At 33.6% G+C, this 14643-nt stretch overlaps 2 protein-coding genes across 2 annotated transcripts; one reads left to right on the top strand and one right to left on the bottom strand.

Annotated features, from left to right (window-relative positions):
• Positions 1–3793: 3793 nt before the first annotated feature.
• LOC109178033 (protein VARIATION IN COMPOUND TRIGGERED ROOT growth response-like) lies at positions 3794–4462 on the top strand. The gene is made up of 2 exons (XM_019327530.1): positions 3794–4248; positions 4375–4462. Exons 1-2 carry the CDS (start codon positions 3794–3796, stop codon positions 4460–4462), a joined length of 543 nt encoding a protein of 180 aa, XP_019183075.1.
• A 1363-nt stretch (positions 4463–5825) lies between these two features.
• Positions 5826–10027, bottom strand: LOC109178354 (beta-glucosidase 18-like). Its single transcript, XM_019328005.1, has 12 exons — positions 9755–10027; positions 9571–9637; positions 9436–9494; positions 9225–9300; positions 9056–9130; positions 8880–8967; positions 8522–8774; positions 8054–8169; positions 7509–7782; positions 7332–7434; positions 7053–7158; positions 5826–6288 (listed from the first exon to the last, which is right to left on the bottom strand). The coding sequence occupies exons 1-12, from the start codon at positions 9941–9943 to the stop codon at positions 6081–6083; spliced, it is 1614 nt and encodes a 537-aa protein (XP_019183550.1). The 5' UTR covers positions 9944–10027; the 3' UTR covers positions 5826–6080.
• Positions 10028–14643: the final 4616 nt, after the last annotated feature.

Here is a 14643-nt window from a genome sequence, read left to right on the forward strand (position 1 = left end):
ACATTTTACTATTTATACCACATGGTCAAACTTGCAATTAATAATTTAGCAATTTAAAATTTAATTAATTAACAAAAAAAAAAAAAAAAACTAAACGTCACCTTCTCCGGTGAGAAGGCACCGGAGAAGGCAGCTCAGTGGGTCGCCTTCTCACCGGAGAAGTGAGAAGGCGACCCAGGTAGATTTTTAAGATCATTTTTCGATGGTCGGAAATTCTATAATTTTCAGCAAAATTTACGGTTGAATTAGCAACAATAATTATTTTTGTTATTATTATTGTTGTTGAATTGGTCCCATTGTCTGTCGCCAAGAATCTGGTCCAACAAAGCAAGAAGCTGACATTTTTATTGTACGGTTTTACATCTGCGAATTAAGAACGGAAGTTTTTTTTCATGTTTTTTCGATAGGTTTAATTTTGAACAAAACTGGTGATGAGATATTCCAAATCTTTTTAACATTTCCAGTATAATTAAAGTATGTTTACTCAAAAAAAAGTATGTTTACTCAGGACTTAGGAGCACCTAAACCCAAGGACAATTAATTGAGACTTCCATGGGAAAATACTAAGCTGGTTGCTTTTGAGAATACGGAACATATATTTTTGTCACGTGGTATGTATTTATTGGATTAAAAGAATTAAAGAAAAAGAAAGTCTCGTAAAAAGTGATCGAGTTGATAATGTACGTTCTTGTACCTAAAAGTCATTAGTACGTTTAATTTGTGTTAATATCATTTTAGTCAAACCCGTTGCATGACTCCTTATTATAGAGGAGTGGGGTTTGTCCCATACACTTATTACGCCCATTAACCGAACTGAATTTTGACTAGACCCATTCAAAAGTTCCCCCAACATTAAACAACCTTAACAAAACCATTAATTTATATAATAATTTATTGCCATTTATCTACTAAATATCGAGTACAAGAAACCTAACATACAACAAGTGGATATATACTCATGCAATAAATGAGCAAAGACTTAACATATATAAATGATCTGATCTCAATGTTAGAATAGAGGGTTTAGAGATGTTAATTTATCTCAATAATGTTAGAATGAAGCTAGGGTTCAGTGATGTAGAACTTGGGAATAATTCCTTAATTGTCTTATTGGTAGGGTTCTGATCTCAATGTTAGAATAGAGGGTTTAGAGATGTTAATTTATCTCAATAATGTTAGAATGAAGCTAGGGTTCAGTGATGTAGAACTTGGGAATAATTCCTTAATTGTCTTATTGGTAGGGTTCAGTGATGTAGAACTTGGGAATAATACCTTAATTGTCTTAAGTTTGACCAATAAGAGAGAATGTGATAGAGATAATAATCTTCAATAATTTTCATTGGTGTTCCTTAAACATATTCATAGGGAAGCCAACACTCATAACGGTTAACTTACAATGCACGTGAACTCGATCTTGCCAACTCTGATCGATCTGATCTGGCTCAAGTCAATACCTCATGATATCTAGTCCTGCATTGGCTACTAATTGTATATGATGAGTACATGAGATTTCGAGAGCCCATTTTACTTTAGCTAGCCAACAAGACTGAAACCTATGAATCATCATATAATCTATGGGTTAACAACACAAGCATTAAGCACCCAAATCACTCAAGATCTTGTGTAGTGTGTGTACTAAGGGGCAAGAAACTCCAGTTATGCATGGAAAGTGGCTGGAGAACACGTGTTTGACCAAGAATGAAGCTAGGTTGTACGATGTCATACATCTCTGACCCCTTCAATAATATAAATATGGTGCCTTGTTTTCCTTTAGAAACCACCTCTTGGTTCAGTGGTATGGGTTCCTAGCCTTTTACTCATACACCAATGCTATTATTCCCCTGGATTATGATATTATTCTTACTCCATTCTTTGGGCTATAACTTCTTGTTGTTTTGGGCCAATATCTTGGGCCTATCGCCTGAGCAATTTAGGCTAATATTTCGAACTTAACGCCTGAATAATCACCCGATCTCGACAAAATTATCAATAAATAAAATAAATATTAATTTTTTCCATTTGTATTTTTGTGAATAATTTTTTTTTTTTTTTTTGTGAATAAAATATAATTACATACATTATATTCTTTCCATTTGATTCCAGAACCCCATTTTGTTCTAGAAAGTTGCGACAAAAAAGGTCCAACAATGTGCACATGGAAGAGGAGTCAAACCTACGCCTTTGAAGGGAAATTTCATCCGTAAATTCCACACTACAGCGTAACGCCATGCCATGACGGAGTCAAAACTTTCATTTTGTTTTATTAATTATTATTATATTCATTCTTTTGAGAAATCCTTTGACTTCCACTGTATGCCATTTCTTTTTTTTTTTTTTTTTTAGTCAAACGGAGAGAAAACACATAACAACCCTAGAAAGAAATTTGTGAACGAATATAATATATGATTATCAAAACAGAGTCATAAAATCTTAATCAGTTAATGTTGTGTGACTGCAATATTTGAAAGGAATTTGTGAATATAAAACAAGGTAATCAATTATATATATATATATATATATATATATATATATATATATATATATTAACATCACCAATGACCTGGTTAATTAGTGTGGATGGAGCAGGATTTTGGTGCGATCATGCGTGATCACGGTGGGAAATTTGTGGCAGCTTGTTGCGGTCAGTTGGAGTGTGGTCGTGAATGATTCATATTTGGCAGAAGTTATGGCGGTCATGGAGGCTCTAACCTGGTTAAAAGTTTGTGGTTTTGATAATTTAGTAGTAGAGTCTGATTGTCTTAATTTTTGTTCTCGTTTTATTTCGTCTTCTTTGGATCATTCGTATGTTGGTCTGGTTGTTAAGTAATGTTGGTGTATTGCTAGGGACATTGGGAACGTGTCTTTTCACCATGTCAAGAGGTCAGCGAATCATGTTGTTAATGTTTTGGCACGGGCAACTGGTTTCTTTTCTGTCCCGAGGTCGTGGATGTCTGTTCCACCGTCATGTATTTCTCGTTTGGTTGATTTCTAATGCATTATTTGCTTCCTTTTAAATAAAAACATCTGTTCTTTAAAAAAAAAAAAAAAAAAGACATCACCAATTCCAATAATCTTGTAGTATAGTGGCATAAAATGGTTCTCCCAAATGGGAAGTCATAGATTTGAGCCTCAGTAAGGACGGTATTGACTCTTTGTGACTCAGTATGTTGAGAAAGTAACTATGAACAGATACTACATTATATCATAAAGATATTAGATCATCGGTGAGAATTTAGTGGGCAGGCACGGGTATAAACCTTGCTCCCAAAGACCACATGCAACAAACTCAATTAAAAAAATATTGGAAAGAATCCACTCTAATCTAAGTCATTAGGGAATGTTGAGGTTTTGTCTTTTTTATGTCTCTCCTCCTGTCAAAATCTGTTGGTTATTCATTTTTTTTTTTCATTATTATTTTAAGTTCAACTAACATTCCGTCTCCAAGACTTTCAATTCCCACTGTTTCCTTGAAAATCAACGTTAAAACCCTAGCCACAAAAAAAAAAACTGAATCAGTAAACTAAACAAACTTTTCCAAATTCACACGTAAACAGTAGTTTCAATCCAAGAAACATTCCTCCTATAAAACCAAGAACATCAACCTCGGACACCCCGAACACAGCCCTATCCAATTAAGCTAGAAACTAACAACACAACAGAAATTAGAAAAGATTTGTTCTAGGGTTTCAATTAATACTAGATCGAACAGAAAACTAATTTAACCAGAAAGGATTCAAAAGATCAGAGCAACATGCAACGATCTTTAATGATGAATCTTCGGCGCCAACTGGTGATGAGTCGCAGAAATAATAACGGAAATGCCATCGCGGATAATGGACGAAAATACTGCGACGTTTTCATCAACCACAGAGGGATTGACACGAACCGCGGCGTGGCGTCGCTGCTGTACGATCATCTGGAGCGGTTTCGAGTCCGATGTTTCTTGGACAACAAGAACATGAAGCCTGGGGACAAGCTGTTCGACAAGATCGACGGCGCCATTAAGGATTGCAAGGTCGGGGTGGCCGTGTTTTCTCCCCGCTACTGCGACTCCTATTTCTGCCTCCATGAGCTCGCGCTCATCACGGAGTCCAAGAAGAAGGTCATCCCCATCTTCTGCGACGTTAAGCCGTCGCAGCTCCGCGCCGTCGACGACGGAGCTCTGCCGCCGGCTCAAATCGAACGCTTCAACTCGGCACTTGAAGAAGCCAAGCTCACCGTTGGACTTGCTTTCAACTCTCATCAAGGGTAAGTATACTCTATGTCTCTATATATACACAACTAACATTTCTAGGGTTTTAATTTGATTGGATATAACCATATATATATGTTATACAAATTAAATAGACTAAATTAAAGGGTTTTGGTTTGCAGGAACTGGGCAGATGTTGTGACAAATGCTGGGAACATAGTGATGGAGAGTTTGATGGAGATTGAGGAGGAAAAACATAAGAGAAAATGAGATTATGAAACTTGTGCAAGACGGTTTAATTTCACAAGATCGATTTATTTCACACAAGATTAATTTGATCTCTTATGTCTAATCTTACACAATTATTTAACTGGTCGACTTATGCAGCACCAACAAAATAATTATTTTCCAATTTAATTCATTTAATTTATTCTATTTCATCTTTAATTTTTCACATAAGAATTTGTCATGTCCACAATTTTTTTTTTTTCCACAAAGTAATAAGACTATGGAGTAGTAGTTTCTACTCTTAATTAGCTTCATTCATATAGCACTTGCAATTGAAGGATATATATATATACTTTTGTTCAAATGCCGCCGCCCATCTCGTGCGGCCGCTTGACAAAATATACCGACAGTGTTATCAAAAGGCACCAATAATGTTAGGAAAAAGCACAACAATAAAATGTACAATTACACGAAAAAACACACAACACATCCAAAAAAATGCACCATAACTCCCCACACCCTAATTTTGTATTTCCAAACACTGTGTGATGCTTTTACTCAGACCTAATGGTGCGTTTTTGGTGATGCGTACCTAATTTGTGCATATTTTTTGTTGTGCATTTTTTAACATGAATGGTGCATATTTGTATAACTATTGGTGTGACCGCACGAGAATGCACGGCCGCACCTAAAATCGAATATATATACTTATTAGAGCTGATTAAAATGTTCATGCTACATCAATACTATCTTCCATAAAAATAGACCACATTATAGAACATGCATATGTTTAATGAAATTTAAACTCCGTTAAATACCAATTATTTAGATTTTGATCACAAAATATTGAACTTAGCTTGCCTCTACTTACCAGTAACATTCCTTGTTTGATTAAAGTTATTCATAATTTGTTTTTCTTTTTGTAATATTCAATTAGGAGTGACCACATAAGTGGTTTTCTCACAATTGTTGAGGAAAGCATGACATATATATGGAGGGGAGAAAAATTTTGAGGTCTTCCGATCCTGCAAGAGTGGTTTTTTATGGGACCCGCCAAGAGAGAAAGAAGGAAAAGGAGAGGCACACAACTGTGTGTAAGCTGCATAGACCGTGCCCGTTGGCGTGTTTGCAGCTCCTGTTTTTTTCTTTTTTTTGGATGTCAAACTGCTTTTTATTTTTATATTTTTCTTTTTCATTTTCCTCTATCCCTCCCCTCTCTCTTATTTGGCACTTCAAAAATCACAAAAAACCTAAAACTTGTGAGGATGGCAACTCATAAGTTATGGAGATGAAGAAACATTAATTAAATAAAATAACTGGAAAAAAAAAAAAACAAGAATAGGTTTGAGTGATTTGATTAATGAACAACAAACAATACAAGTGAAATGAGACGGAGATAATCACATATAAAATACAAGTAAATTATTTAAAGTGGTTTGTTGACTATCGCAATTACCCCACTTTTGATCCTCAACTTCCAATTTTGTCATATAATGTCATTGACTATCAAATTTGTATATATTTTAGTGACTAAAATAGGTACAAATTCGATAGTCAAAAACATTTGTAGACAAAGTTGAAATTCTTAGAACCAAAATATGAAGAAAAAAAATAAAATGAACTCACTAATATTGTGGATAAACCATCTGGGTATTTTACTCTACAGATCAGAATGAAGGGCAGTTGAATTTGTTGTTTGTATGTTGTTGCAGAGGAAGTCCCTGTACCATGTTGCAGAGAGCTTGGGGAATCGATCGAGCGTGAGAGGTTCAACATAGTACAGCCCAAATCTTGTTTCAAAGCCATCAGTCCATTCAAATGAATCCATGAAGCTCCAGATGAAATACCCACGCACATCAGCACCATTGCTGCCAACAATATAATGGAGATCAATCAGAACCAGATGCATATATGCAGAATTCTTGTACTTATGAATTTGACAGGAACGAAGATGAATGGGTAGAGGACGAGATGTTCAAAGTGAAAAACATGCATGAGTATATATGTATATATATGCAACAACACCCTTGAGATAGTTGTCTCAGCTCGAACTGGTCCCACCAGACTCGGCTAGATTAGTCTCATTTTGTGGGGTGAATGGATAGATAGAGGATGAGATATTCAAAGTGAAAAACATGCATACATGTTGAGCATATAGTCATTAATGTGCAATCTAACTATTAGCTTAGGCTTTTAGTTGAGATGGAGCACATGCTTCAATTTGGTATCAGAGCCAGACCAAACTATTAGCTTAGGCTTTTAGTTGAGATGGAGCACATGCTTCAATTATACATGAGTATATATGCAACAATACCCATTATACATGAGTATATATGCAACAATACCCTTGAGACAGTTGTCTCAGCTCGAATGGGTCCCACAGAGACTCAGCTCGGCTAGATTAGTCTCATCCTGTGGAACGAACATACATGACAAGAACAACAATAAACGGATAGAGGATGAGATATTCAAAGTGAAAAACATGCATACATGAGTATATATGCAACAATACCCCTTGAGACCGTTGTCTCAGCTCGAATAATGGGTCCCACAGAGACTCGGCTAGATTAGTCTCATCCTGTGGAGCAAACATAGACGACAAGAACAAAAAAAACATGCACTAGTAAGTCACCTGATTGCTCGTGCCAAAAATGGAAGGTATGCTTTGTGATACTCTATTCTCTTAGCATCATTCTCTATGTCAAGAACTGATCCTGTCTTGTTCGGGGAAGAGTATCCTAGAACAAAACATCAAGAAATAGTTTTTTTCACAAAAGTTAAACTAAGAACTAAAAGGATTATAGTACATTGTAGTAATATTCTAGTATAGCTAACACGATGAACATATATATATATATATCGGATGACATATTATATATGGTGAAAGAGCAAACGAAGCATATGTATTCACCGTTTTCAAGTATGAACATGGGCTTGTTGTGATATCTCTCCTTAATATAATCCACGATCTTCTCGATTCCTCTGGGAACAACAAAAAATCGAGGATTGCCTGTCTGTTATACACAGAAAAGGGTTGGAATTAGTCTGAACTAAGTTAATATACAACCAGTTAATCACACTTCCATACCGGTTCTCCAATCAAAACGCCATCTCTCTCTCCTGTAGTATATAAAAATCCCTGTATAGCGTGGTCCCAGCCTTTGCTGCAACTAGATCCAGTGCAATTGCACCTCGAATAAAGGCAATCTTTTGCATACAAAGTGCCATAATGGTTTATCCCGATGAAATCAATGCTGTCTTTTATAAGGGCGCTTTCCTCTGCGGTGAAGCTTGGCAGTTCACTCCCATGATAGAAACGCATTTCGGGAGGATAATCTCCGAATACTAAAGGATCATAAGTCCTGTTCAAAGCTTATCAGAAGTGTTTTGAGCATTGTAATATATATTGAGATTTTAATTTCAACATTTCATTTAGTGTGTTTCTCTCTGCTCCTAAGTAGTAGCCCGCAAACTAGAGAGGTAAACCGCACTAGAAACATCCTGGTACGAATCGAACTCAAAAATCGAACTCATGACCTTCTGGTACGAGAATCATGGTCTGCCAACTCAGCCACCCCTTTCGGGGTAGAGATTGAGGTTTTGTCATGGAAGATAGTTGACAGTAAGACTTACCAAGCTGCATTAAATGCTAATGCCCGATTTGCAGCTTCTTGATCATGCACATCGTTTGAAAAAGGTTCGTACATGAACATGTGTGCAGTTATTCCTATCAATCCACCTTGTTTAGCCTGCATTTACACCACATTGGCAGCTAGTTGTTCACGACGAATTGAAACAAATCTTGATTAACCCTAGCTAATTGACAATGAAATGGGTATAGTACAGGCTTAAAGGTGCCTCCTACAGTTAGGGCCTGCTTAGGACACCTCGTGGTCTGACCAAAAATTGACAATGAAATGGGTATGGTAAAGGCTTAAAGGTGCCTCCTACAGTTAAGGTCTGCTCAGGACACCTCGTGGTCTGACCAAAAACTGACAATGAAATGGGTATGGTACAGGCTTAAAGGTGTCTCCTACAGTTATGGCCTGCTCAGGACACCTCGTGGTCTGACCAAAAATTGACAATGAAATGGACACTTGCCTGAAATTGGTCGCGATAAGCCTTTGCAGCCTTGCCATGTGCCAATAACATGTTGTGCATCGCGATAAGAGGCTCGACATCAGAATTCCCAACAGAACAGTTGCCAAAAGGGGGCGAACAGTGAGCAGGCGGGTACTGTCCCCTCTCGTACGCCATATCTGCAAACAAGTTTGGCTCGTTGATAGTAATCCAGTACTTCACTCTATCTCCAAAACTCTCGAAACATATTTCAGCAAAGTAGACAAAATCCTCCCTGCAAAAAACACAGATAGCCTCAAACTTTGAAAAACCGAAAAGGCTTGATAGGATATATAACATAACCCAAGCACAAAGAAAAAGGTGAGAAATGAAACCATACTGCATCTCAGAACTCAGCCAACCGCCATATCTATCCTCAAGTTCCTCGGGATAGTCATGGTGATGTATAGTCACAAACGGTTTTATTCCTGCTTACACCAGTAAATATGTAAACTTAATTACCCAGTCCATTTTTACCATCTAAAGTTAAGAGATGCTTGAATTTCACACTTTTACCTTTCGATAGAAGATTATCTATAACCTTGTTATAAAACTCAATTCCAGCTTGATTTACTCCACCAAACCTTCCCTCTGAGACACATCCAAAACTATAGTGAATAAATCTTGGGCAACCCCAATCAATTTGGTAAGGCTAATTAAATGAGTAGAAAATAAATAACCATACTGGGTAAAATTCTAGCCCATGAAATGGAAAATCTATATGCATCCAACCCAAGATAATGCATCAAATCAATGTCTTCCTGCAATAATTGAACCCAAAAAAAAGACCATTAATGGAACTGTTTATGAGAATATATAACTCACCTTCAAATGAAAAGAAAAGATTTGAACTTTTTCCTTAATCAGAATTCATAAATGCAGTAAATAAACAGTACCAGATAACGGTGGTAGTGATCATCTGCAACATCCCCATTTTCCCCGTTCTGTATTTTCCCTGTTAAACACAGCGAAACATCTCAAGAACAAGCCCAATTCATGGCTAAATCAGAGGAAAACATTTTAAACATTACCTTTAATGGTGCAAAAAACATCCCAATTATTAATCCCTTTGCCGTCTTCAAGATATGCCCCTTCAATCTAAGCCATGGCTACTCAGTACTCAAGAAGCTATCAAGAAAAAAAAAAAAAAAAAAAAAAAAAAAAAAAAACCCAGAATGCAGAAGCACAAAAGATTGCAGAGCTAAGGAGGGGAACCTGGTAAGCAGAGGTAGTGGCTCCAAACAGAAATTCATCCGGAAACTGTGTTCTTTTGAGGTTGTTCTGGTGAATCTGGGCATTGACCTTGGAGATTCCAGATTCTCCAAGAGAATCTGTGGGGAATTGTAGCAGAATATAGAGCAGAAAGAAGCAGGCTTGAGGTCTGTAGTTGACTTCTGCTCTCATCTTCGCTCCACCAGCTCAACTGTACCAGTATGAAATGTTCAGCTGGAGCTTGTCTTCTTCACTAAAACATTAACAACATTTTAAAGAGCTTGCAAAAAAATAATTGCAGATTTATTATTATTCTTTTAAAAAATCTTTTGGGATTTTGACTTTTTGATTCTCCAAATCTTTTTATTCTAATATAAGATTATTCAATGAATTAATTTCACTTTTAGTCTTCCGTCAACAAAATCGTTGAAATTTCATTAAATACAATTACATTTTGATCTTTGTTTATACAAAGTAAGTTGACCCGTTATATTTTTTTATATGTTTATTTTTAAAACAAAAAATCATAATTGAAAATCGAGATATCCTTATATTTAATGAAATTTAAACTGTTTTGTTGATAGACAACAAAAAATAGTCACACCACAATAATACTATGATCAAAAGTGAATATTAAAAGAAAAAGGAGAGAATAAAGAATTTAGTCATTATTCAATCAATACCTTATACATTTTAAAATATTTTTGGGATTACTATTTTCGTGGAGTACACCTAACATTTATATATTAATTAACTTTATAGCTTTTACAATATGCTTAACGTATCTAATTATTTCTCTACCAAAAAAAAGAAAAAAAAGAAAAATATCTAATTATTTATGAAAACAAGTAATTTGGATAAGTTGGTAAGGAGATATGCAATTCTAGGTTTTCTAAGTAAGAGTTAACGTTGCAGACAAGACGCAAACCAAATTCGTATTTGAAAATCAAGAAAATGACTTTTGAAAAATGAATTATTTTTTAGAAAATAGATTTATTTTCAGTGTTTAATTGCATTCTGTAAAAATTGTCTTGGTGTGTTTTGTTTATTTAATAGAAAATGAGTAGAATTGTATAATTAAACATTTTAATTGTATTATTTAGAATATACAAATATTTATAATAATATTAAAAACAATATTATTTATTACAAATTAATTTTTCTAAAAAAAAACTCTAGTTCCGTCGAAAACCAAGGTTGGAAACGATTGTGACCATTTTTGGTTGGTGAAAGATGAAGTCAACGGACTTGATTTTTCAAGCACATTCAAACATTAGAACCCCAGAAAATGGTATGTCCCACCAAATTACAATTTCATTCCCTCATAATTCATTCCTTCCAACCAAACATCCTATTAAAGGTGTTTAGGTGCAGAGTCTTCTGGCGTGCAATCATTATTGCATGGACCATGGTCCACACAATTGAATGGACTATAAATAAAAAAGTACATTTTTAATATACTAAATGTACATTATTTATGTACATAAGGTACATATTTTGAATGTACATTTTTAATATACTAAGCGTGTATAATTTTATATAATGTACTTTTAGTACAAAAATAATGTACTTTCATTACAAAAATAATATACTTTTAATATATTAAAAATGTACATAATATTCATAGTCCATACAATTGTGTGGACCATGGTCCACACAATAATTTACCTCTAGCATGCCGAAGGGCTAAACCTCGGTGTTAGGCAAATTATTGTATGGACCATGGTCCACACAACTTGTGTGGACCATGAATATAATGTACATTTTTAATATACTAAAGGTACATTATTTATGTATTGAAAATACATTATTTGATCGTATATATAAAATAACGTACTTTTAGTATTAAAATAATGTATCATTAAATAATATATTTTTAGTATAAAAATAATGTATATTTAGTATATTAAAAATGTACTTTTTATTTATGGTTCAAACAATTGTGTGGATCATGGTCCATGCAGCATGCAATAATGATTGTCGGTGTTAGCAGTCACGTTTGGACAGTATTTATTGGGCCTACGTTGATGGGATACTGCCATACTGGCCCACAATATTCAAAGTGTGGCCCATGACCCATACGCACAATCGTTATGCGTTGGTCCCGTGTCTAGCATGCTTGCTGGACACGGGTAACAGTGCCGTTAGGACGGCACTGTTATCTCTTTTTTTTTTTTTTTTTTTTTTTTTTTTTTTTTTAAATTTCAGACCACTTTGTTATAGGAGTATATGTTCATAATTTTATTACTATATTATTAATAACTGTACATTCATAACTCCATAACTGTATGTTCATAACTCTATAACTGTACATTCATAACTCTATAACTGTACATTCATAACTCTATAATTGTACATTCATAATTTTCGAAACTCTATGTTCACAATTTTAGAGCTCTGTGTTCATAATTTTATCACTATATGTTCATAATTGTAAGTTCATAATGTTAGAGCTCTTTGTTCATAATTCGATCAATAACTGTACATTCATAATTCCATAACTGTAGATTCATAATCTCATAACTGTAGATTCATAACTCCATAACTGTAGATTCATAACTCCATAACTGTACATTCATAATCTTCGAAGCTCTATATTCACAATTTTAAAGCTCCATGGTCATAATTTTATCACTATATATGTTCATAATTGTAAGTTCATAATGTTAGAGCTCTGTGTTCACAATTTCATAATTGCATAACTGTACATTCATAACGGCATAACTGTACATTTATAATCCAAAAAAAAAAATAACGCCGTTAATGCCGTTAACGGCAAAGCGCGCGCGATTTTTTTTTTTTTTTTTTTTTTTAAAACTAAATGACGCGTTTTTTTTGAAAAACGACGTCGTTTTGGGCCGTGTCCACAATTCACTGTGGACACGGGGGCATAATTTGCCCCATACGCAAGTACCCCAAGATAGTGATTGCATATTTGCATTTACTGGCAAATTATTTACAAGTACATTTTTAATATACTAAATGTATATTATTTTTGTATTAAATTAGATTATATAATATAATGTACACTCACTACACAAATAATGTACATTCTCTAAATATAATATACATTTTTAATATACTAATAGTACATTATTTTATCATATACAAAATATAGTCCACACAACCATGATTGGCATTTACTACACATAACTGCACAAATTTGATATCTACAAATATAATATCTATATTTTTAATTTATATAATATAATATCTAAAAGTATAACAAGTTTCAATAAAAGTTTTCACTAAAATCATGCATAACATTCGTAAATAATAATATGAGGATTCTAAATGCACCAAAATTACTAATTCACCCTTCATAAATATATGTAAATAAATAATTTTAAAAATTCATGACCATACATGAACCTGAGATCAAATGCTTAGATATGTTCTCATATAATCCTCAATTTCACAACCAACATGGTTGACGTGGTAGGAGTGTGGGATGGAGGTTTAGTCTTTTGGCTATCGGATAGAGGGATACTTTTGGGCAACAAAAAAAAATAAAAATAAAAATTCTCAATTTTACATCGATGGGCCAATTGCATTTTTGCGTGTAATTGTGTGACTAATTTTACTCTTTTTAAAGTAAGACGATGCCGTTTTTGCAACCATGTGCACCATGCATGGTGCACATGGTTGCACAACATAATTTGCCAAAGTAGTTAATATGATTGACTTCAAATTATTTTATTTTTTATTTTTTTATGGTATTAATAAATTACTTGGTAAATAAATATATAATATTATTTTGTATTATAACTTTGATATTTAATTACAAGATGGTGTAAAAAAAGATAATGGCCAATATAACTAATGAAATTGATAAGTTATTGATAATGAATAATTTTTTTTTTTTAAATAAAGGCGTTGTAAACACATAATTCTAAAATAAAGAAATGCATATGTATCATTTTTGGTTGTAGCTACTAATTTATTTAATTTAATAAGAGTAAAATAGAGTGAAGAACTTAATTATGTCAATTTTGATTGAGATGAGGTTCGAAAATAAAACTTTTTTTATTGAAATTAATGAGTAAATTAATATTTAAGGATAAATTTTTGAAATCTCAATGAAAAATTAAAATCTGAACAATATGAACCATTCATTTAATTTAATAATTTGACCGTCATTTTTGTACCCATTATATGGCTAACTTCTTTTGGCTCTTATTAGTATATATATATATATATAAGCATATAGATGTTCAAATTTTACATATTGTAATAGTATCTACTATTAGGACTAGTATTAAGATTCTATGTATTCCAATTATATTATGACTCATTATTCTAGTCTCCCTATGATTCTCTCTTGTATATATTCCCTCCGTATATATTACTGTAATTATTGTTCATATAATACAGTTTATATATACAATTCTCATTTCTACACTTCTTGAGTAAAACTAATTAATATACAATCGATATTTTATCATACTTCATTCGATAAACATTCTCTCAATGATGTTATTGTATATGAGTTTGAACTCTTAATTTCGATTCATTGAATATTAAAATATATAGGATTTTTGAGCGACAAAAACTTATATAGGGTTGATTTGCTTGGCCAACTAGTCAACTAGTTAGAAAAAAGGTACAAAGTTAAGGATAAATACTTTGAACTAAAATGTTTTTGCAAAAATCTTCAAACATTTTCAACCACTCGTGCTATTTTGTGTCCTCTTAATTGCCAATTGCAACTAAAGCTGCCTTGCCGTCTTTCCCCTTTTATCCATGCATTTATTCTTGCTTGCTCTCAAACCTTTCCAAATACATGTATGTATAATATCTATTTTAAAGAAATTGTTTATTCGCAAACTAAGATCGAAGAGTGATAGCGACAATTAGTATGAGACTGTATTATTGTTTTAAGTTGACCACAA

This window comes from Ipomoea nil, unplaced genomic scaffold (genome assembly GCF_001879475.1).
Source record: "Ipomoea nil cultivar Tokyo-kokei standard unplaced genomic scaffold, Asagao_1.1 scaffold0813, whole genome shotgun sequence".
NCBI classification, from domain to species: Eukaryota; Viridiplantae; Streptophyta; class Magnoliopsida; order Solanales; family Convolvulaceae; genus Ipomoea; species Ipomoea nil.